Here is a 25302-nt window from a genome sequence, read left to right as displayed (position 1 = left end):
CCTTCAACTGGTTATGGGGGTGACTGCGCCAATATTTGAGACGCAGGGTTGTGGTGATGTGGTGGGTAGTCTGGGGGGTCAACGTGGTGCTGTAGGTGTCCGAGGTGTGTGGACCATGTCTTCTGGAGGAGACTCCTGGTGGAGAATGGCTGTTGACTGGACCTTGGCGTGGTCAAGTGTGGGTGGGCACTGGGGGCTGCAGTTGTGTGGACTGGGGAATGAGGGCGGCGCAGGTGACGTGATGTGGATGCCACGCACTGCGACCGTCTCCCCCAGGGCCGAGGTTGTGAGTGTGGTAGTGTTGTTGGCAGCAGGTGCTCACCACATTGGCCAGCTGGGGCTGGTGCGGCCGTGTTCCTCGCAGGGGGGCCGAAGGATGGATGGTGGGTCACACCCTTATGGACACTCATGGGTCATGTTGGCGTTTCGACTGCTCAGTTTGTCCCGATGACCCTTGCACGGTCGAGGTGCGGAGCTGTCGTAGCCAAATGTAGTAGTTTAGTACAGTTCACCGTTGGAGGCGGATCCACATACGTACTGGCGGATCTGCCAGTACAGTGGAATAAAAGAGCAATTTGGTGAGTTTGATTGGTCCAATTGGATAAATTTTGGGATTTTCTAGGGTGGATGACACTTGGACCCGACCAACCTACAACTACCTGTACTTGAGGTAAGTGCTTGGATGTGTACTGTCCCACTGTCCCAGGGTTCAGTACTTGCTTGAGAAATTGGGGACATGTAATTTGGAGTAGGGGGCGGGTGAGAGTGATGGCATGGTCGGTGAGGGGATTGGAATGTGTGCCACACAGTGTCTTGTGGGTGGCGTTTGTTTATGTGTGGAGGTTTTGTGTTTTTGTGTGGTCGAGAGGATGAAAAATGGAAATCGAGTGTGAGTAATGATTATTGTGTATAGAAATGTGATTGAAATGAAAATGGGGATTTCACATTGAAGCAGGCCATGGCAACTCGTTGTAACATCTTTTGATTGAAAATGTGTTAGAGAATTGAATGGCAGCGGGGGAGGAAATCTGTTTTGTGGATTTTGTGGGTGGGGAAGGTGTGGGTGGGGAAGGTGTGCGTGTCCGCAGGTACACATCAGGCTCTAGAGGAGCGATGACTGCGGATCCCCTCTCCAGCAATTACCCCTGACAGCCAGTGGTGTCTGGAAATTGGAGCCCGTCGGTGGTGGGTCTGTAGGGCGCCCTGGGGTGAGTGAGACTCCCGGCGACCCGTGTAGCTGCAAGGAAGCAGGAGGCAATGGAGCCTGGTGTGTTGAGACCCCCACCGGCGGGGTAACAGCACGAGGAGCTGTTTGGCTGTCACGGCCAAGGGGTAAAGGGGGGTGGGGGGCAATGAAGTTGTAAGTCGGGCGACTTGTTTTTGGAACTGCGGAAGTAGAGGTAGAGGACGGGGAAGACCGAGAAAGATTTGGCTAAAGGTGGTGGAAGAAGAAATGCGGGCAAGGGGGTTAACAAGGGGAGATGCAGAAAATAGGGCAAAATGGAGAAGATTGTCATGGGGCCCGCAAGGCTAACCCCCGCTCTAGCAGGGAAAATGGCCTTAAAATGCCTGTTGTTGTTGTTGTTTGTTGTTGTCTTGAGCTTGAAGAGAAGGTTCGGTCAAAGGGCCAACCTTGAGGGATCTTATACAAGTCCCGACTGTTCGGCGCTCGGTCTCGTGGCATTCTGTTACGGGGGGGGGGGGGTCCAAGTCCAAAAACAATATATAATATATACCACAATGTCTCAGAAAGTTGGACGGATTTGGACGAAACTTGGTGGATGTGTTGGGTAGGAGCCAACTACAACCCGATTCGATTTTTGTTTAAGGTCCGGATGCAGATCTAGCCTATATACAAGACGTAAAGACGTAAAATGTTCAGCGTGGCAGAGGTACACGCTCGACCGAGCATTATAAAAACCAGTTTTTGTCTCCCCTTCCCCCCTCCCACGCATGTTTTGGATCGTTTGTGTTTATCAAAAGGAAAACCACAAATGTGGAAATGTGGAAAACTACATTTCCAACCTGGCCTCCAAAGCCAATCGCCGACTGGGCATCCTCCATCGTGCGAAGTCCTTTCTGGGCACTTCTGAGCTCCCCATCACATACAAAGCTTTCTTCCGCAGCTCAATGGAATACTGTTCTTCCCTCTGGGCTGGTGCTCCTTCCTCACACCTAGCTCGGCTTCACGCGGTTGAAACAGAAGCATTCAGAATCATTGAAATCTCCCGCGATGAAGCTGATTCAGAGGGTCTTTCTCTCTCTCTCACCGCAGGCAGGTAGGTGGTTTTCTGTCTTTGACTGACTCCTCTCCGGCCTTGCTCCCCCTGTTCTGTCTGTGCTCTGTCCCCCAAATATTCCTGCAGGACACACAAGATCTGCCAGCAACCCACTTCTGGTGAAACTGCCAAAATCAAGACTCTCTGCTCACCTTCACTCCTTCATTCCTCTTTTCTCCCGCCTCTGGAACAAACTCCCACACTCTCTTAAATCCCTCTCCTCCCTCCAGGTTCACCACCATCTCTTCCCCCATCAAAAACCTTGATATTTTCTACCCCTGTTAAAACACCCCAAACCCGCCTCTAAGTCGCAAACCTCTTTCCTGAAATTCCTCGAAGTGTTTATTTGCTTTGTAGGGACAATGACAGGGAGTTCAGGAGAAGTGGTGGAAGTATTGGTCAGAAGAAGAGTGGACATATGTTGTGTGCAAGAGACGAGATGGAAGGGAAGTGGTGTGAGAATGGTGAAGGGTAGGCAGGGACAGAAATACAAGTTTGTGTGGCAAGGGTGCCTGGAGGGCGTGAATGGTGTTGGTGTCCTGTTTTCTGAGGAGTTTGTAGACAGTGTGGTGAGTGTGACCAGAGTGAGTGATAGGTTGATGATGGTGAAAATGATGATTGGAAAGCTCTTGGTGAACATCATCGCGGGATATGCTCCGCAGGTTGGTCGGAGCGATGAAGAGGAAAAGTTCTGGTGTGCGATAGAGAAGCTGATGGAAAACGTGAAATATGAGGAAGTTGTTGTGGTAGGAGGAGACCTAAATGGACATGTGGGAAGGAGTATGGACGGTTTTGAGGGAGTTCATGGGGGTTACGGATATGGTGTGAGAAATGGAGAAGGTGAAAGGATTTTGGAGTTTGCTGATGGAGCTGATTTGTTGATTTGTAATACTCAGTTCCAGAAAGGGGATAATAAGCTTGTTACATACACGTCAGGTGGGTCGACGACAACTGTTGACTACCTGATGGTGCGTAGGCGAGATAGGGGGCACCTCCGGGACACAAAGGTGATCCCGGGGGAGGAGGCTGTTTCACAGCACCACTTGGTTGTCTGCGACATAAGGGTGAAAGGTGCGAGGAGAGCTCGGCGGGTGAAGTACCAACCGAGAATGAAGGTGTGGAGGTTGAAAGAGGTGACAGTAAGGGAGGCATTAAAAGAGAGGCTGAGTCGGGTCAAGGATGATGTGGTTGAGCTTTAAAGTGGTTGGATGTCAATGAAAGATAGTCTGTTGGGAGCCGTTGGTGAGGTATGTGGATGGACAAAAGGACCACCGAGGCACTCGGAAACATGGTGGTGGGATGATGAAGTTGGAAAGAGGTTTGACGAGAAGAGGAAGAAGTTCAAGGAGTGGCAGAAGGCGAAGGGTACGGGAGCAGAAAAAGCAGAGCATGAAAGTTATAAGGCAGCCAAGAAGGCTACAAAGAAAGAGGTAGCAAAGGCGCAGGAGACATGTAGGAAAATGTTCGGAGAATGCTTGGATTCGGAAGAGGGTCAGAGAGCGGTATTCGGGATTGCAAAGCAGATAGCGAAAGAGAGGTGTGATGTGATGGGGGTGAGTTGCTTGAAGGATGAAGTGGGACAAATCGTTGTGGACCCAGACGGAATTAAAGGAAGATGGAAAAGATATATGGAAATGCTGTTGAATACAGAGAATGAATGGGATGGCAACATAGAGAGTAACCCAGATTTAGGACCGGCAGAGAAGATAACTGACAAGGAAGTTGAGGAAGCGATAAAAGCAATGAAGAGTAGAAAAGCGGGAGGGCCGACGGGAGTTGTGGGAGATATGTTGAAGGCAGCAGGAAGTTGGGGTGTGAAGAGAATGACAGAGATCTGTAATCTGGTGGTGAAAGAAGGCCGCATTCCAGTGGATTGGGAACCGAGTACCCTTGTCCCTCGATACAAGGGGAAAGGTGACCCTCTGGAGAGTGGCTCGTACCGAGCGATAAAGTTATTGGAGCATGGAATGAAGGTATTGGAAAGGGTGTTGGAGAGGAGGATAAGGAAGAAGGTGAAGATCGACGAAATGCAGTTTGGATTTATGCCAGGAAGAGGAACGACAGACTCGCTCTTTATTGTGAGGCAGTTGCAGGAGAAGTACATGGAGAAGAGGAGGAAGTTGTTTCTTGGGTTTGTTGATCTGGAGAAAGCATTCGATCGGGTTCCACGCAGAGTATTGACATGGGCATTGAGGAAGTTAGAAGTGGAGGAATGGTTGATCAGAGTTGTGATGGCAATGTACAAAAGAGCGCGCACAGCTGTAAGGACGAAGGACGGGAACAGTGGTGAGTTTGAGGTGAAGGTGGGAGTGCATCAGGGGTCGGTACTAAGTCCACTACTATTTGTAGCTGTGATGGAGGTGCTGGCTCAGAACGTAAAGGAGGGTTTACCGTGGGAGTCGTTGTATGCAGATGATCTGGTGTTGATTGCGGAAAGTATGGATGGACTGAAGGAAAAGATGAACAAGTGGAAGTAAAGTATGGAGACAAAAGGTCTGAAGGTGAATATAGGAAAGACGAAGGTGATGGCAAGTGGTAAAGCATGTGGTGAGGTGGAAAGAACTGGGAAGTGGCCATGTGCTGTGTGCAGGAAGGGTGTCGGAGTGAACTCCATTCAATGTACAATGTGCGCTGAGTGGGTTCATCAAAAATGTAGTGGTCTGAGAGGGTCATTAACCAGTGTGGCAGTTACATTCAAATGTAAGGTGTGCACAGAGGGAGCTGCAGATGGAGGAAATGTTGAGTTGGATCTTGGAGACGGCGTGAAGCTGGAAGGTGTGAAAACATTTTGCTATCTCGGAGACATGCTGAATGGAGAAGGTGGATCAGACTCGGAAACGGTTGCTAGAGTGAGATGTGCATGGAAGAAGTTTCGGGAATTGAGTGGCGTGCTGATGAGGAGGGGAGTGTCATTGAAGCTGAAGGGAAAGGTGTATGCTGCATGTGTGAGAAGTCTTATGATTTATGGGAGCGAGACATGGGTCATGAATGTGGAGCAGCAACGAAGGCTGGAAAGGGTGGAAATGCGAATGGTTCGGTCGATGTGCGGAGTGTCGCTGAGAGAGAGGAAGACAAATGATGAATTGCGAAAGATGATGGGAATAGAGCCTGTGATTGATGCTGTGAAGAGGAACAGGTTGAGATGGTTTGGTCATGTGTTGAGGAAGGATGAAAGTGACTGGTTGAGAAGAGTGATGGAAATGAATGTAGAAGGACGTAGAGGACGGGGAAGACCGAGAAAGACTTGGCTAAAGACGGTGGAAGAAGACATGCGGGCAAGGGGGTTGACAAGGAGAGATGCAGAAAATAGGGCAAAATGGAGAAGATCGTCATGGGGACCGCAAGGCTAACCCCCGCTCTTGCAGGGAAAATGGCCTTAAAATGCATGTTGTATGCTGTGTACCCCTCACTAGAGTACCTACATAAAGAGAGTAGCGACATAGGGGGACCAGAAATTTAGGGTCACGTGACTCCAGGTGCCATTTTGTTTCACACGCGATCGCGTATCAATCAATGCCGTACGCAGCTTAAAACGAATTAGTACTGAAAGTTTGATGATCAAAAAATCTGACAAAATGACGGGATGTTGCGCCTTTGGATGCAGCAATAAATCGGAGAATGGGTACAAGATGTATAGGTTCCCTGCAAATCCACAAAGACGGAAAGTATGGGAGAACAAAGTGAGCAGAGTGGGATGGAAACCAACTTCGTCATCGTGTTTGTGCGAGGTAAGCAGTGGTGATATCGGTCCCATGTATTAATATTGGCGTATGTATCGGTTCGCACGAAAAGGGAGGAGCTTAATCGTATGACGTCATGAAAAAACGCGATGACGCAGCCTCGCAGAACAAGAGCGGAATCTCCATACAGTTCCAGGGGTGTGTGTGTGTTGTGTGTGTGTATATGTGTGTGTATGTGTATATGTGTGTGGGTGCATATGTGTGTATGTGTATATGTGTGTATTTGTATTATTTAATTATTTACGAAGAAGACAATATCTTTTTTTTTCTTCATTTTGCTTATAAAACTCAATAAGACATACTCGATATAATAGTACATTATTTCCAAAAACCCTATTTGTAATCATATTACCCTGTCATAAAATGATTTTGCCATGACAATATGTGATCTACCATTGCCTCGACTAAGAATTTTACTTTTCTCGAGCAAACGAACTTGGGGCACCACCTTATGGACCCCAATGTTTTGGGGCATGACCCCTTTGTTGGGAGGGGCCAAGTGCCTTGCTCACGGACCACGGTAACGTGGCACCTATGCCCAACAGGTGGATCACAATAGTCGGCCCCTGTTGGCCATAAATAACAAAACGGTCAGACAATTTTCAATTTACAAAACAACTGACAAAAGTTTTACATTTTGAACATGCGTAACGGTAAGACGTCCTTAACTCAGAATGTCCAGCCACAAAATTATTATTTGCAAATACTTATTTCAATATTATGAAACCCCCACTAGAACTGTCTTGTTGCTAATGCACTTGTTCCATGATTGAATAATATTTTTTGTCCATGACATGTCATGAAATGACAGAAAATAATCAAGGTTTCATCAACATACTGGTATGACAACAATTAATTATTAAGTACAAATTAATTTGTCGACAGACATCGAGAATTATTTCCTTATAATTATTTATATTTTTATTCAAATTGCTTTTGTCTTTGTAACTTTTGCAGCCGAGGCTGACTTACATTACCAATTACAACTAAGTTGAAAACCTGCCAAAAAAAAATGTAAATCTAAGCAGAGTCACTTCACTCTGAGTAAAGAGTAAAAAGGCAAAGCAATGATCAAAACAGTTTTCCTCCTAATCAGATGTCTTTTGCTGCAGTATTACAGTAATTCATGTGCCATTTATTGAACTTGAAGCCGTTGTTGAGGGGAAGGGGTGGGGGGGGTGGAGGAGGGGGGGGAAACGACTTTTCCATACAGCCAAGGTTTGGACCATGTAGATATTAGTTCACTGGCGGTGCGGCAAGCGCTCGCACCGCGTGCTGGCGGGTGAAACAAAATGGCGTCAATGCGGAAGTTGTCGCTACTCTCTTTATGTAGGTACTCTACCCCTCACTCCTCCCCCAGCCCTCCCCCTTCCACAGATCTACCGACGTCCCTGTTCTCTTCTGTTGTTGCACTTGTGTGCTTCCCTCTCTCCCCTTGTCTCCTGCTCCCTTCATTGTATGTTTTATGTGTCTGTGCATGTTTTCATGTTCAATGTGTTAGCTCTTACACAAGCCTCGATTCTGTATACAAAAAATATATATATATTAACTAGTCGGGTGAGATAACACGATACCAAAATGGAAGCAATGGAGTATGTATGCTTCACTCTGCCCCTGTTGTGGTGCCACGATTGGAGACAAACCCTTTTAACATACTCTTACCTCACCCTCTACAGCTGTGATAATGTTCCTGCGCAGAAGCGAGTACGTCCATGCTGCGATCCCAGCTTTCTCACGTTCCTTTCCCCTGCGGAAGATCTGAAACACACGCAGGAATGTCAAAGGTCTATGGAAGAAACACAATTTTACACAAACTCACCCACTCTCATGCACTCGGCTGAAGCTTACCAGGAGAGCCTGATTCAGAGCCTGCCGACAGAACCTTCCGGGTTCAAATATGTAATCCATGTACGATTCCTGCAGGGGCAAGAAAAACGGATTGTCATCTTCACCTGTTCACTCCTACCTGCATGGCATTCACAAGTCTCAGTACAATGTCCTATAAAGTTACCCTGGCATCCAAGTGAGGTGGGACATGGATTTGATCCGACGGAAAAGGTAACATCACGACTCCTTGCCACGTGACTTCATCTTCCTCACTGCAAGATTAGTGATACGGCTCAACTACAGTCACCACCAGAAGGAGCCTTGCCCACCGCTTCATTCAACCATTGCAGCAAGAGCCTGATTTGGAATATTTTTGACTTCCGATGATTGCAAAAAGGAAAAGCTAACACAAAGGTTTGGGAAATCAAAATTCACCTGGGATAAGCAGCATAAGCAACCTTTGTCCCACCGTCTTCAACATTCCACAGAGCCCAGATGCCATCAGGGGTCAAAGCAATGTCCCGTAAATCTGACTGAAAATCGACAAATTAAACAATCAATTCAAATTCCTCCCAAGGTACACTTTTGTTTAACCTCACCACATTGCACCATTTTTTCCTTTTTATTTTGCTCACCTGTCTCGTGGAGATGTTCAGCACATGTACAAGCTTGGTAGCCTTCTCCTTCAAATGCATCATGCAAAACTGCACTCACAAGGAAGAGGTTACGCACATGGGTTGCAGGCAGCAAGAGGAGTTGTGTATATTAGGAGGGGGGAAGAGGAAATAGCAGCTGAGAAGTCGAGAGAAGCGCGCAAATGATAAATATTGGCATGTGCGTGGGAAGGTATGAGGAACCTACCGAGGATTGTGGCCATGGGAGATGGACGACAAGGCACAGAGCAGAGGAAGGTCCTGGGGAGATGCGCAGCCAAAAACGAGGCGATGGCGGTAGAGACAGCAATGGCGAAGGGAATAAAGGTAACAGAGATAGCTCGGAGATGCAGCTCTCCGTCTAAATGGGCAGAGGGAGGAGGAAGAAACAAGGCTGAAAATAAACAGTATATTCGAGAGGAAGAGCATGGCAGTTAAAAGTATTTAAGCAAGAAGGTAGACACTGGAATGAGTGAACAATGCTGTCATACTGCAGATAGAGTTGGTTGAAATATGAAAATAAATGTAACACCACAAAACTGCAAAAGGAAGCAATGTGTGAACTAAAAAAAAAAGGTCATAATTAAAATTTAAAAAAAGCAGTTCACCTCCACATTCCAGACTCTGAGCTTTAGGTCGTATGATAATGACAGCAATAGCTCACAGGAAGACGAGCAGTGTGATGAGAGAGCAGCCGTAGATCCTGGGAGAGGAGAGTCCACAGCCTTCCTGAGAAAAGACACACATGTTACCATTAAAATGAGGAAGAGGTGAAGATGGAGATGGAGGAGGAAAAGGAGGAGAAGGAGGAGCAAAAGGAGGAGGGGGAGGAGCAAAAGGAGGAGGAGGAGCAAAAGGAGGAGGAGGGGGAGCAAAAGGGGGAGGAGGGGGAGGAGGAGGATGAGAAGCAGAGCGAGCAGAAAAAGTAGGAGGGAGCACAAGCAGGAAAGGGAGGAGGGAGCAGAAGCAAAAGCAGGAAGGAGAGGAGGGAGCAGAAGCAGGAACGGGAGGAAAGAGCAGCAGGAGGAGCAGCAGGAGGAGAAGCATGAGCAGAAGAAGAGGAGGGAACAGAAGCAGGAAGGGGAGGAGGGAGCAGAAACAAAAGGAGGGAGGAGGAGGGAGCCCTTAAATTGCTTCTGGGAAACATTGCTTAGGAACCAAAACGTTTCCAAAGAAAGCCAGCGCAGCAATCATGCCCATAACTGATTTTATTTAACAATTATTAGTGACAACATATGTAACTGAGAATAACAGAGGAAGATCAATGTACCCTCTAACATTGGGGACCCATCCAGTGAGGAAGCGTTGAACTGCAGAAGAAGAACAAAGTTCAACCTGTCTTGGTTCATCTACAAAGAGAAATGAGGTGAGAAAATTAACGAGTGAACCATCCTGCTCCTAACTTACTACATTGACTATCAAAACCAACCGCTCTCTTAAATTTTGCTTTCCTACCTTTCTTTCCTGGTGCTGGAAGTGTTACCAACAATATGGTTCCCCCTGTGGTGGCGACAGCAAACCGGGCCTGCCTCCCTAGTGATAGCCAGGCAGTTGAAGGAAGCGAAGGTAAAGGAGCACCAGGTATGGGTCGAGGTGGTGGGGGAATTGGGAATGTAGCTGAAGGATCGTGAGGGTAAGGTGGACAAAGCCCACAGAGGATCGATGTCAATGGGATGTCAGAGCTCAGGGCCTGAGGAAGGGGCAACGAAAGGTAAGAGGTACGTTTCAAAATTCTCATCTTTATTCAAATTAGGTGCAGTTCTTCTGTTTTTTTTAAGTGAAAATCTTTGGGAATCAAATATAATACAGTGGGTTCATACGCCATGTTGTGAAAGAGCAGGAGCAGGAAGTGTGAAGCGTAGAACTCCCCCTGTGGTGACCACTAGCAGAGCCATCTCACAGTCTTCAGCAGTCCCCCCTGGCACCCTGGCGAGCGTCACGCCCTCAGGCAGCGGGTTCAAGCCCCGGAAACAAAGTCGCACTGCTGAGCCATCCAGCTCAGCATCCAGGCCTCGCTCTCTCAGCCACACACAGCCCTGACACACCATCCTGCACAGGCACCGCTCCGTCAGCAAAACAAAACCTATGACTCGTCAAACACATAGAGCTAAAATGTTAACTTTTAAAAACGATATTAATGTCTAATCACCAAGAGTGCAACCATTCGATAAAAGATTGCATCGTCACATTGCCTTTGTATAAATAAACACAGAGCAACGCACCACAGCTTGTGGGACTGTAGCACCACCCAAATACACCCCCACTTTCTTGAAAAATAAAACACTCATGACTCCACAGAGTTAATTCATATATTTACAGGCCTCACCCGAAGCCGAAATGTTTGAGAATAATTAATGTACATAAATATTTTCAGCTGGATACCCTCCTAGGTCTGAAGTAACTATTTAAATATATTTAATAAACAGGAAGTAAATTTCTGCGTGGGGCTAGTGTGAAAAAATACTGACAACCCGGGACTCAAACTCATGGACCTCATCACATACGTCGTGACAGCGCACTGAGCTATTGAGTCTTCGGGATATCCTCAGAGATTAGTCGCACTAACACATTTTATTTACAGGCCTCACTCGAGGCCAAACTGAGAATAATGAATGTACATAAATATTTTCAGCTGGATACCCTCTTAGGTCTTAAGTAAATATACAGTCACGTGAAAAAGTAAGTACACCCCATGTAAACTTTTGACTTTTTCAACATATTTCAACATACAGCTATTTGATCTTCATTTCAACAATATTGATAGCTAAAAGTGATATAACATAACAAATATCATGAAACATTTACATTTTGTAGTCCATTGTATAATTTAAATAAACATAAATGCAAATTTCGCATGTGGAAAAAGTAAGCAGAGCAGCAACGAAGGCTGGAAAGAGTGGAAATGCGAATGGTTCGGTGGATGTGCGGAGTATCGTTGAGAGAGAGGAAGACAAATGATGAATTGTGAAAGATGATGGGAATAGAGCCTGTGATTGATGCTGTGAAGAGGAACAGGTTGAGATGGTTTGGTCACGTGTTGAGGAAGGATGAAAGTGACTGGTTGAGAAGAGTGATGGAAATGAATGTATAAGGAAGTAGAGGACGGGGAAGACCGAGAAAGACTTGGCTAAAGATAGTGGAAGAAGAAATGCGGGCAAGGGGGTTAACAAGGAGAGATGCAGAACATAGGGCAAAATGGAGAAGATTGTCATGGGGACTGCAAGGCTAACCCCCGCTCTAGCAGGGAAAATGGCCTTAAAATGCATGTGGTGTTGTTGTATATATATATATATATATATATATATATATATATATATATATATATATATATATATATATATATATATATATATATATATATATATATATATATATATATATATATATATATATATATATATATATATCAGTCATTAGGTGACTCCATACTATCAGTGGTGAACCGCCATTAAGGTATCCCATTCAGCTATCGCTGTACCTTAATGGGAGCGATAAGCACCGCCTGCCACACACTACATTATCTCTGGTATCCACTCATTATATGATGTTGCCGAGATGGCGGTTCACCACTGATAGTATCAAGTCGCCGAATGAATGGTATAAAACCGAAAGGTTTTCAGATTCAAAAGTGATCTTTCCTGGAAAAACCACATTTCAAATCTGGCCTCCAAAGCCACTCGCCAACTGGGCATCCTCCGTCGTGCGAAGTCCTTCCTTGGCGCACCTGAGCTCCTCACCACATACAAGGCTTACATCCGCAGCTCAATGGAATACAGCTCTCCCCTCTGGGCTGGTGCTCCTGCCTCACACCTAGCTCGCCTTCGCGCTGTTGAAACCAAAGCATTCAGAATCATTGGAATCTCCCGCGATGAAGCTAACTCCAAGGGCCTCTCACTCACTCACCGCAGGCAGGTTGGTGGTCTTTCCGTCTTCTACCGACTCCTCTCTGGCCTTGCCCCCCCAGCTCTCTCTGGGCTCTGTCCCGCAAATATTCCTACAGGTCGCACAAGATCTGCCAGCAACCCTCTTTTGGTTAAACTGCCAAAATCAAGACTCTCTGCTCACCTTCACTCCTTCATTCCTCTTTTCTCCCGCCTCTGGAACAAACTCCCTCACTCTCTTCAATCCCACTCCACCCTCCAAGTCTTTAAAACAGCTGTTCACCACCATCTCTTATCTTCCCCCATCCAAAACCTTGATCTTTTCTACCCCCGCTAATTTCACCCCAATTCCACTTTTTGAAATACCAACTTCTGTCCTGGAAGTCCTTGGTGTCCTTGTGCTTTATACTTCTCCATCCCCCCCCCCCCCCCTTCCCATGCCTCCTCCCCCCGGGCCCTCTCCCTTCCACACATCTCCCTGCTTTCGGATGTTGTGTTTGTGTGCTTCCCCTTTTCTCCCCATCTTGTCTTCCGCTCCCTCTTTTTGTGTATTTTGTTTGTCTGGTCGATGTGTTTGTGAAGTAAATGTTAGCTCTTTCACGAGCCTCGATTCAGTATACAAAAAAAAAGAAAAAAAAAAGTGTAGGCAGGACTCGCTGCGTTGCCCTGATGAAGCCCCAACAGGGCGAAACCAGGTCGGTAACTGAGATTTTGCATGCACTTATGATTGTATCTGAAATAAGATCTAAAATTACATACTGCTAGATAGCTCCTCCGGAGTTTGGCAGGCAAGGCGTACGTACGTGGCGGTGACGTCACTGCATGCACTCATTAGGTTGGAGAACTAAAATTACATTATAATGTGTATATATATATATATATATATATATATATATATATATATATATATATATATATATATATATATATATCTATCTATAATTCCAGCAATCTCTGTGTGTTTGTTTGTTTGTTTGTTTGTTTGTCTGTGACCGCTGTTTCTCGACAACCACGGGTCCGATATACTTTAAACTTGCCAGGTATATTGCTGGGGACCCGAGGATGTGCCTTTTCAAGGTTTCATATTAATCGGACAAGTACTTACCGAGCTATGTCCAAAAAACGATTCAACCAATCAGAGAGCAGCGAGCTATCGCGTGTGCCGAACGTGGCGAACACACTCTGCCTCGGACGGCACATTTGAGAGCGTATTCATTTATTTCACGTTGGCAAACTATGTTGCCGCTATGTTGGCGTTAAACTATGTTTTAAAACTAATTAAAACTAATTTGCGATTCATTCGCTTTCCTGCGCATTTGTGCACGCGATGGCGATTTCTTTACCAAACTCCGCAAGCGCCAAGCCGTTAGCTTTGGACCAAACCATTTCATGTAAATAGAGGGGGGGGATTGTCACCGTACTCGCAAGCCGTTCGCTTTGGACCAAACCATTTCATGTAAATAGAGGGGGGGGGATTGTCACCGTACTCGCAAGCCGTTCGCTTTGGACCAAACCATTTCATGTAAATAGAGGGGGGGGGATTGTCACCGTACTCGCAAGCCGTTCACTTTGGACCAAACCATTGCATGTAAATAGAGGGGGGGGATATACTTTTAGATATATATATAGTACGGGCATGCCCTAGTATCTATAATTCCAGTAATCTCTGTATGTCTGTGTGTCGTTTGTCTGTGACCGCTGTTTCTCGACAACCACGGGTCCGATATACTTGAAACTTGCCAGGTATATTGCTGGGGACCCGAGGATGTGCCTTTTCAAGGTTTCATATTAATCGGACAAGTAGTTACCGAGCTATGGCGATTTCTTTACCAAACTCCGCAAGCCGTTCGCTTTGGACCAAACCATTTCATGTAAATAGAGGGGGGGGATTGTCACCGTACTCGCAAGCCGTTCGCTTTGGCTTTGCGAATGGACCAAACCATTTCATGTAAATAGAGGGGGGGGGATTGTCACCGTACTCGCAAGCCGTTCGCTTTGGCTTTGCGAATGGACCAAACCATTTGCGAATGGACCAAACCATTTCATATAAATAGAGGGGGGGGATATAATTTTAGATATATATATAGTACGGGCACGCCCTAGTATCTATAATTCCAGTAATCTCTGTGTGTGTGTGTGTCTGTGTGTGTGTGTGTGTGTCTGTGTGTGTGTGTGTTTGTCTGTGACCGCTGTTTCTCGACAACCACGGGTCCGATCTAATTGAAACTTGCCAGGTATCTTGCTGGGGACCCGAGGATGTGCCTTTTCAAGGTTTGAAATTAATCGGACAAGTGGTTCCCAAGGTATGGTCACCGTACTCGCAAGCCGTTCGCTTTGGCTTTGCGAATGGACCAAACCATTTCATGTAAATAGAGGGGGGGGTTCTACCGTACTCGCAAGCCGTTCGCTTTGGCTTTGCGAATGGACCAAACCATTTCATGTAAATAGAGGGGGGGGGGTTCTGTGGTCGTTACTGCCACGTGGTTTCAAAGTTTTTTTTTTGTTGTTGTTGTTTGCACGCATGTTTTTTTGCACCCACGTACGGGCACGCCCTAGTATTTATAATTTTAGAAACAGGAATCAAATTCCTGCGAGGGGCTAAGTGTGAAAAAATCCTGACTCAGTGCGGGGCTCGAACCAGGAACCTCCATTGATTACGCGTCAACAGTCCACTGCGCTATTGAGCCAGCCGCAATCTCCTCAGAACTTTTCCACACTTAACACTGCGAGCTTTATAATGGCCGATGTCTTACTTGCCTGCTCGGCAGACCCCGAATGTTAGCGTAAGTATATGCATGCTCGGGTGCATCAAACGCCCAACTATTTTTAAAAAGATGTTGGATTGATCTGTCCCAAATTATATTTTGTCCCAATCATAAAATAAAGTTGCTATGCAAAATTTGGTAAGGTTTGGACATCATCTTCTGGGTCCACCTCACCATTTCATATTTTGCGTCGGTGGTATCAGAGTTGGAAATTTGACACGCAGCTGTTTTGAGGCCCATAAATAAAAATGAAAGGATTGACTGATTGCTACATATAATAACTCTTTGTAAAGGTATTATTGTGCTCTGTAGCAATATATCATCATCATAGGGATAGGGATACAATTCATTTATATACAAATAGTCAAAATAATGATTTTTTTCAAAATATGGATATAAAGCTAAATGAAGAGTATTTTTAAAATATAATATATAAATTAAAGAATATCCTGAATGTTGTAGTCATCTTGTCTTTACAGAGATCTTTTAACTAGACAAGATGATTAAAACAATTATTAGGCTATACCCTAATAAAATTGGATAATTGATTTATTTGTTGTACATAATTATGAAATGACATTATTGTTACTAATACTACCTTTTTCTTTCAGATAAAACAATGGATGGCACAGTAAAGAAAGCATCTGTTGCAACAAGAGAGTCCACCAAGGTGTTTGGTCTTGGAAGTGCCATAACTGAACAAGATTCCCAGATCAATGGCACCAGACTTCCAACTTGTTTACAAGTACTACGTTGTTTCATGTGGCACACGGAAGATGGCAAACTTGAACGACGCTCTCGGTGGGAATCAGCAAAGCTTGTACTGCAGAAAGTGACACCATTTTATGGCAAGGCTAATATTCCTATCATCTCTGAACGCAAGGCTATTGAGAAAATTATCAAACTTGCAGATGATAATTCCAAGCTTAGATCAATCCCGATCAACCGAAGAACAACTCCAGCAAGCATCACAAAGGTGAATCAAATGGAGATGAAATTTATGGAGACATTTCCCTTGTGGCCCAATGATGCTAGTTCTCACATCAAGAATCCTGAAGACTTAGCATTCCTGGAATCTATGAAGACAGATCGCTGTGCAACATTTGGCTGCCATTTGGCTGTTGGCAGATAAGATGCAGCGTAAAGTGAACCGCGAGGAAAAAGAATCAGAGGCGAGCAAGTATGGAGCTGGAGTTCAACATAAATACTACAACCACTGTGTATAATATTAGTGACAGTGATGAAGAAGTAACTCTTGGACCTTCAACAAGCACACCAACAACCTCAAGAAGTCATCATCGTTTAGTTAGACCTGGCACATCAGTTTTCATTCCACATGACATCCTGAAGAGGCCCAGTCTTGTTTCACTGGCAACAAGGATGAAGATGACACCAACCCAACAGGCTGCTTTCACAGAAGCTCTTATTGAAGAAACAGGAGGGGATGTAGCGAAGGTGTCAACATCATATGCTACAGCAGATAAATCAAGACGCAAAATTGGACAGCATATTGCTACTACCTGTAAGGACAAATGGATACCTCCGAAGCTTGCTACGTTGCACAGGGACTCAAAGCTGCTTCCATGCTTAACTAACCAAAACACTTTTGAAGAACACCTGGCTGTGCTTTTGGGTTCTCAAACTGATATGAAGCTGCTGGGTGTTCCATCCTACGAGCCTGGAACAGACCGTAAATCTGGAGATATAATTGCTCAGCTGACTAATAACCTACTTGAATCATGGAACTGCCAAGAGAATGTTGTCAACTTGACATTTGACACAACTGCCTCTAACACCGGCCACATCAGTGCAGCTTGTGTAACAATTCAACAACGGCTTAACAAAGCTCTTCTGTGGTCAGGCTGCAGACACCACATTGGTGAAGTCATTCTTACGCACATTTTTACTGATCTTAAAGTTGAAGCATCTAAGTCACCAAATATCTTCCTCTTCTCAAGGTTTCGCAAGAACTTTGAAATGTTTCCACACACATTCAATGAACCACTTTCACGATTTGATCCATCTCAACTAAATGAAGCAGCAACAAGTTTGACAAGTGACTGGCAAAATAATGTTCTCAGACTCTGTCACACCGAGCAATCTCTAAGACGTGATGATTATTTGGAATTTGTTGATCTGTGTACTGTATTCCTTGATGGTGAAGTAGCTGAACATCAAATAACCTTCAAGCGTCCTGGTGCACTGCATAAAGCCAGATGGATGGCGAAGCTCCTCTACTCAATCAAATTATGTCTCTTCGAAAAACAAATCGCTGATCTTCCAGCAGGTACAATTACCACAGAAAAACAAGTGCCAAAGATCAGAGAATTTGTCACGTTTGTCACTCTAGTATACAGCTCCTGGTGGATGACATGTACCTCTGTCACCGATGCCCCATGGAATGACCTGCAGCTCATCTCCAAACTGAAACAGTATGAAGCTGTCAATGCTGGAATCTCAAGAAGTGCCCTGAAAGCCTTCCGACATCTCTGGTACCTCACAGAAGAGATGGTTCCACTTGCCCTCTTCAGCTCAGTTGTTCCTCATGACCATCGCCGTGCTCTGGCAGACAGACTTCTGGAGGTTCAGCCAGATTTTCCAGTAACCAACCCACAAGGACGGTTTGGTACTGGGTTTGGAAAGCCCAGATTTCCTGATGACTTGACTGAGAAGACCACTCTGGCTGATTTTGTTGGACCAGATTCATGGTACCTATTTCATCATCTGAAGCTTGACTGGGCATTTCTAGTTACCGATGTTCAAGAATGGACTAACTCTGCAGCCTACCAGACATCATGGACTAATGTTGAAGCCTTGAATGTGGTGAATGACTCTGCAGAAAGGGGAGTTAAGCTTAGCTCTGACTTCCTTTCAGCAGCCAGAAGTGAAGACCACTACCAAAATGTACTACAAGTTGTTGAGCACAACCGCAAGGAGCAACCGAATCTTCGAAAGCGAGCAGCTCAAGGCTAACCTGTCAGAAATATCCATGAAAACTACAGTATCTTTGTTTTGTTTCTATTTTCATGTTCATCCATAGTCAGATGTACTCGTATTAAGATGATAAATGCTAAGATTGTGTATATATGATTCTACTGTAATAAAAATTATATCATTCTGGTATCTATAATACATATGATTATACCAATAAAATCATGATTTTGACTATTTGTGTATAAGTGAATTATATCCCTATCCCTATGATGATTATATATTGCTACAGAGCACAATAATACCTTTCCAAAGAGCTATTGTATGTAGCAATCGGTCAATCCTTTCATTTTTATTTATGGGCCTCAAAACAGCTGCGTGTCAAATTTCTGACTCTGATACTACCGACTCAAAATCTAATTTGCTGAGGTGGACCCAGAAGATGATATCAAAACCTTACCAAATTTTGCATAGGAACTTTATTTTATGACTGGAACAAAATAAAATTGGGGACAGATTGTTTTCTTGACATAGGGGCGTTTGATGCACCCTAATGCATGCGTATGTGTGTGTGAATATGTAGAAATGCATTGAAGATTAATTCATCTACAATTTTAGAAACAGGAATCAAATTCCTGCGAGGGGCTAAGTGTGAAAAAATCCTGACTCAATGCGGGGCTCGAACCAGGAACCTATATATATATATATATATATATATATATATATATATATATATATATATATATATATATATATATATATATATATATATATATATATATATATATATATATATATATATATATATATATATATATATATATATATATATATATACAGTGGAACCTTGACTTACGAGTGCCCCAACTTACGAGTTTTTCGAGATACGAGCCGTCGCTCGGGCGGTTTATTGCTTTGAGATGCGAGCCGAGATCTGAGTTACGAGCTTTCGCCACCCGGTCACGTGGTTATCTTGCCGTGCAAGTACAGTATCTCTGCCGTATATCGCTGCATTTTTGTTTTCGCATGTTGGTTATTTTGAGTTTACGCCAGCCGCCACCAGGTGGGTTCTGGTCACGTGGTTATCTTGCCGTGCAAGTACAGTATCTCTGCCGTATATCGCTGCATTTTTGTTTTCGCATGTTGGTTATTTTGAGTTTACGCCAGCCGCCACCAGGTGGGTTCTGGTCACGTGGTTATCTTGCCGTGCAAGTACAGTATCTCTGCCGTATATCGCTGCATTTTTGTTTTCGCATGTTGGTTATTTTGAGTTTACGCCAGCCGCCACCAGGTGGGTTCTGGTCACATGGTTATCTTGCCGTGCAAGTACAGTATCTCTGCCGTATATCGCTGCATTTTTGTTTTCGCATTTTGGTTATTTTGGAAAATTTCTTATTTTTAACCATGGGGCCTAAGAAAGTGAGTGCCAAGTGCAGTGCTGAGAAGAAGAAGAGGATGTTGAGCTTGGCTATAAAACACGCAATCGTCGAACAACATGAGCGAGGTGTGCGTGTTGTCGACTTGGTGAGGCGGATGTGAAGGCAGCTGAAGATTTTAGTATAACTTTTGCCGAACTGATAGAAGCCGAACGATACATCCCCCAGCAAAACTTCAACTGTGACGAGACAGGGCTCTTCTGGAAAAAGATGCCGAGGAGGACGTATATAACGGCAGAGGAGAAGAGCATGCCAGGCCACAACTTGTTCAGAGTGCCGGCGATAGCTCGCCTTCTCTTTGTGGAAAACACGGTGAGATCCTTAACATCCAACAACTAATGGGACGCAAACGGGGCGCCCAGTTTAGCGGTACACACATTGATGAATCACCCTGCCTGTGATTCACCCATGACAGGTTATAGCTGGGTCGGGATTCAAACCCAGGCTGGACAGTTTAGACTTTAGAGTCAAGTGTGCGTACCTCCAGTCCAGGCCATCCTGCCAACTTGTATGCTGCATACAGGTGAAATATAAAGCGCGAGATATTTTTATATATACTGTATATTTTAAAAAAAATTGGTGTGGTTTTTGGCGGGCTGGAACGGATTAATAGCATTTCAATGCATTTTAATGGGGAAATTTGATTTGAGAAACGAGCAATTTGAGTTACGAGCTCGGTCACAGAACGAATTAAACTCGTAAGTCAAGGTTCCACTGTATATATAAAAATATAATATATAAATATAATATAGAAAATAAATATTATATATATATATATATATATATATATATATATATATATAGATAGATATATATAAAACACAGTTTGTGTGTGTGTGTGTGTGTGTGTGTGTGTGTGTGTGTGTGTGAGTGTGTGTGTGTGTGTGTGTGTGTAATGTGACCGATAGACTCCTAACCGGAGAGGCTTACGTGCTTGATATTTGGCATAGACATGGCCATTGAGCCTGGGACGAACATGGCCGAACTCAATATATTTGACGATCCATATTTTTTATTCATATTTACCTCAGCGCATTTCAGCGCACGGAATCAACGGAATCAGAGCAGGCGGGCGCTGATTCGCTCAGAGCGATCACGTGATGACGCTATGACGCTATGAACGCTATGACGCTATGAACGCTATGACGCTATGGAAAAAAAAAATCGCTATGACGTTCAGAGCTCGCTCAGAGCGATCACATGATGACGCTATGACGCTATGAAAAAAAAAATTGCTATGACGCTATGAACGATATGACGCTATGAATGCTATGACGCTATGAACGATATGACGCTATGGAAAAAAAAAATCGCTCGCTTTGCCAAGGGGCTCGCGCCCCCCCCCCCCCCCCCGTTCCCCTCCCCTCCCCGTCCACCTCCCCCTCGCCACCCCGGCCCGGCAATGGCGGGTACTTCTGCTAGTATATATATATATATATATATATATATATATATATATATACACAATATACATACACATCATACATATGTATATATATATTTATTTTTTAATATATATACGTGCACACACATACATATATATATATATACAGTCATGTGAAAAAGTAAGTACACCCCATGCAAAGTTTTGACTTTTTCAACATATTTCAACATACAGCTATTTGATCTTCATTTCAACAATATTGATAGATAAAGGTGATATAATATAACAAATATCATGAAACATTTACATTTTGTAGTCCATTGTATAATTTAAATAAACATATAATGCAAATTTGGCATGTGGAAAAATTAAGTACACCCCTACATATATCACTACTTCAAATACCTAAAATTAGAATCAGGTGCACCAGCTCAGGTGCAAATGATTAGAACATTGTTAGAGATAATTTTGGAGGAACCAGTCTCATTTAAACCTCAGACATTTAGCTTGGTTTGCTCTTTGTTAATGAAGTGTGCGGCGTCACCATGCCTAGATCAAAAGAGCTCTCTGAGGCCTTCAGAAAGAAGGTTATAGATGCCTACAAGTCTGGGAAGGGATTTAAAAAGATCTCCAAGCAATTTGAAATCCATCATTCGACTGTCCGGAAGATAATCTACATGAATGAAATGAATGAATGAATGAATCTACAAGTGGAGAAAATTCCAAACAACTGCCAACTTGTTCAGGCCAGGCCGCCCCAGCAAGTTCAGCCCGAGAGCAGACCGCAAGATGCTGAAAGAAGACTCTAAGATCCCGGAATGTCATCACGGGACCTACAGGTAGCTCTTGCCACTGTTGATGTCAAAGTGCACGAGTCTACCATTAGAAAGAGGCTGCACAAATTTGATCTATATGGGAGGTGTGCCAGGACGAAACATTTGCTGTCCAGAAAGAACATCAGGGCAAGACTAAAGTTTGCCAATGAACACCGAGGCAAAGACCAGCATTTCTGGAACAATGTGCTCTGGACAGATGAGTCAAAGGTAGAGCTATTTGGCCACATTACCAGAAGACATGTTTGGCAAAAACCAAAGACAGCATTTGACCACAAGAACTTGATACCAACTGTAAAGCATGGTGGTGGAAATATTATGGTTTGGGGCAGCTTTGCTGCATCAGGGCCTGGGCAGCTCACCATCATAGAATCCACTATGAATTCTTCATTGTACCAGAGGCTGCTTGAGGATAATGTGAGGCCATCTTTCGGAAAGTTGAAGCTCAACCGAAGGTGGACCTTGCAACATGACAATGACCCTAAACATACCAGTAAATACACCAAGGAATGGCTGAAAAGAAAGAAATGGAGGGTTCTGGAATGGCCAAGTCAAAGCCTGGATCTAAATCATATTGAGATGTGTGGGGATTTGAAACGAGCTGTGCATACAAGAAAACCCCTCAAACATCGCACAGCTTAAAGAATTCTGCATGGAGGAATGGGCAAAAATTTCTCCCAGTCGATGTCAGAGACTGGTAGACAGTTATAAGAAATGCCTACTTCAGGTTGTTTCTGCCAAAGGGGGCAATACCACCTATTAGAGCCAAGGGTGTACCTACTTTTTCCACATGTGAAATTTGCATTTATGTTTATTTAAATTATACAATGGACTACAAAATGTAAATGTTTCATGATATTTTTTATATTATATCAACTTTATCTATCAATATTGTTGAAATTAAGATCAAATAGCTGTATGTTGAAATATGTTGAAAAAGTCAAAACTTTACATGGGGGGTACTTACTTTTTCACGTGACTGTGTATGTATGTATGTATGTATGTATGTATGTATGTATGTATGTATGTATGTATGTATGTATGTATGTATGTATGTATGTATGTATGTATGTATATATATATGTATATATATATATTGTTGCGGATATGGGATTTGCATCCATCCATATCCGCTTGTAAATATTCCCCTATTTCCTCAATACTTCCCAACTATCCCCAATCCCCCATTCCCTAGTCCCATTTTCTGTAAACAACACTCTGTAGACCCGACCTCCCCCTATTTCCCCCATTAAATGTCGTGCCCAGGTTCACCGCATCTCATGTAAGACAACTATAGGACATCTTGCTAGTTATTCTTAGTCTATGTCAGTTAAAGACTCGTTTCCATTAATTCTGACCCTTCGTTGCACCAGAATGTGATTGTATGGCACCGTTAGGAAGTTTAGGACCTCCCAATACCTCCCCGCAGCTCTTCCTCACGGTTCAGCAACAACAACAACAACAACAGCAACGGCGGCGGCGTGCACAGGGAGTGCGCGTCCTCACTCCGGCTTGGTTGGTAGGGGGTGTTGGGAGGGCATGAGGCCTTCCCAGCGAGCCGCCATCGAACATGTGCTCGACGGGGTTACCAAATAGGGGCTCCCTGTCAGCTCCTCGTCAAGGGCGGAGTCCGGTAACCCCCGCACCCAATGGGAGCGGCGGACCGGTCCCATCTGGGGCGGAGCCAACCAGCCGAGGGCGTGTCACTCCCCGCTGAGCATGCGCAGCAAGAGGGAGGTGACGTCAGATGCGCGCTGAGCTTGGAGAAAGAAAGACGCCACCTCCGAGCGCTGTGAGGCCTCCCTGCATCTCTTGGACCGTGCTTGATCCTGTCCCCGAGCCAAGGTGCACCTTGTGCTATCGACTACCTGTCCCTTCCTGCCATCAATCCCTGTGTAAGTCAGCCTTGTCCCGTTTGTCTGTGGTCTGTCTGGGATAAAATAAGATTGTATTTAAGTGCCTATCTCTTCTGTGTCTTTACCTCACTACCTTGTAATCTACCCCTTTTCTCCCCCACTGTAATTATATCCTCCTCCGGAGGTCTTGAGAACTGTACCCCTTGCGTCGTTTCATCTATCCCAGTCGTTGTGTCCTTTCCATCATTGATTTAGCATAGCGCGATTTGGTCAACGTCTGGGTGGAATCGGGGTCTAGTCGGGGAATAACTGTTAGGTCGCGGTAATACACCACCGCTCGGTCGAAATAACATCTAACCGCGATCCGTAACAAATGTGCCTGTATCCAGAAAGCTAGTCAACCAACGACTGGTTCAAGCAGGCTATCGTGCCAGGCGTCCCCTGAGAAAGCCACGCCTGACCAGACAACACAGCCAGCGCCGATTGCAGTGGGCCAGAGAGCACCGTCAATGGCAGCCAGGACACTGGAATCGCGTGATCTTCAGTGACGAGTCTAGATTTCTGGTCTATCGTCAAGATGGCCACGTCCGAGTGCGCAGACAAGTGCATGAAGCCTACAACAAAGATTGTATAGTGCCAAGAGTCCAAGCTGGAGGTGGTGGGGTGACCGTTTGGGCTGCTTTTCATGCAGGGGGCAAAACTGACCTGGTTGTTCTGAATGGAAACCTGAACCAGTTCAAGTACAGGGCCATTCTGGAAGAAACATTGCTTCCATTTGCTCGTGCAGCCTTTCGAGGAAACTTTGTCTTCCAAGATGACAATGCACGGCCTCATCGTGCTCGCATGATCCAACACTTTCTTGCTGACCGTGGTGAAGAGCACATGGAGTGGCCTGCCATGTCCCCGGATATGAATCCGATAGAGAACTTGTGGGAAGAATTAACGCGTCAAATAGACCACTTGGACCAGCAGCCGACCTCTGTGCGTGAATTGCAGCAGGCTATTGTCACTGCATGGCAAGCGATTCCTGTCCAAACCTTGGCAAATCTCGTGAACAGCATTCCTCGACGTGTACGTACTCTCCTGAATGCTCGTGGGGGTTACACGACGTACTGAACTGTAATTTTACTGTCCGTAATCCCAGTCGTAATTTAACTTTTGTTTTTGTTTAAAAATTTTTGGCTAATGTGCAAAATAAAGAGATACTTCTGGAAAACGTACAGAAGTTTAACACAGTACTGTCCATGAATTGAGTTCGATAACAGTTTACATCACTTTCAAGGATCAATTTATTTGTTTCGAAATGTTAAATGTGGTTTTTGTTTCTTTTAAAGGTCACATTAACAAAATCTAGAATAACTTCAACATAATTCCAATGAACTTTTGGTTCTAAGACATCTTGAAAAGTAAGTTCACCCCCACAAAAAAAATATTCCATATTAAATGCCAAGTCTGTGTATATATATATATATATATATATATATATATATATATATATATATATATATATATATATATATATATATATATATATATATGTATATATATTGTTGCGGATATGGGATTTACATCCATCCATATCCGCTTGTAAATATTCCCCTATTTCCTCAATACTTCCCAACTATCCCCAATCCCCCATTCCCTAGTCCCATTTCCTGTAAACAACACTCTGTAGACCCGACCTCCCCCTATTTCCCCCATTAAATGTCGCATCCAG

General features: G+C 44.4%; 1 protein-coding gene across 2 annotated transcripts in view; it reads right to left on the bottom strand.

Moving 5' to 3' along the window:
- The window catches only part of NUP160 (nucleoporin 160), a 130046-nt gene that overhangs the window by 79514 nt on the left and 25230 nt on the right, over window positions 1–25302 (bottom strand). For both annotated transcript variants that reach the window (XM_068134316.2, XM_068134315.2), the window contains exons 3-12: window positions 10320–10548; window positions 9955–10189; window positions 9770–9848; window positions 9108–9228; window positions 8708–8860; window positions 8482–8550; window positions 8282–8379; window positions 8031–8118; window positions 7868–7936; window positions 7682–7777 (exon numbers count right to left, since the gene is read on the bottom strand). In XM_068134316.2, coding sequence (XP_067990417.1) covers window positions 7682–7777; window positions 7868–7936; window positions 8031–8118; window positions 8282–8379; window positions 8482–8550; window positions 8708–8860; window positions 9108–9228; window positions 9770–9848; window positions 9955–10189; window positions 10320–10548 — 1237 coding nt within the window. The remainder of the gene's footprint in view (window positions 1–7681; window positions 7778–7867; window positions 7937–8030; window positions 8119–8281; window positions 8380–8481; window positions 8551–8707; window positions 8861–9107; window positions 9229–9769; window positions 9849–9954; window positions 10190–10319; window positions 10549–25302) is intronic.

The sequence above is a fragment of the Myxine glutinosa genome, chromosome 13 (genome assembly GCF_964187855.1).
Source record: "Myxine glutinosa chromosome 13, kmMyxGlut1.1, whole genome shotgun sequence".
NCBI classification, from domain to species: Eukaryota; Metazoa; Chordata; class Myxini; order Myxiniformes; family Myxinidae; genus Myxine; species Myxine glutinosa.
The sequence above is the reverse complement of the archived record's forward strand: the minus strand, read 5'-3'. Positions and strand labels throughout refer to the sequence as shown.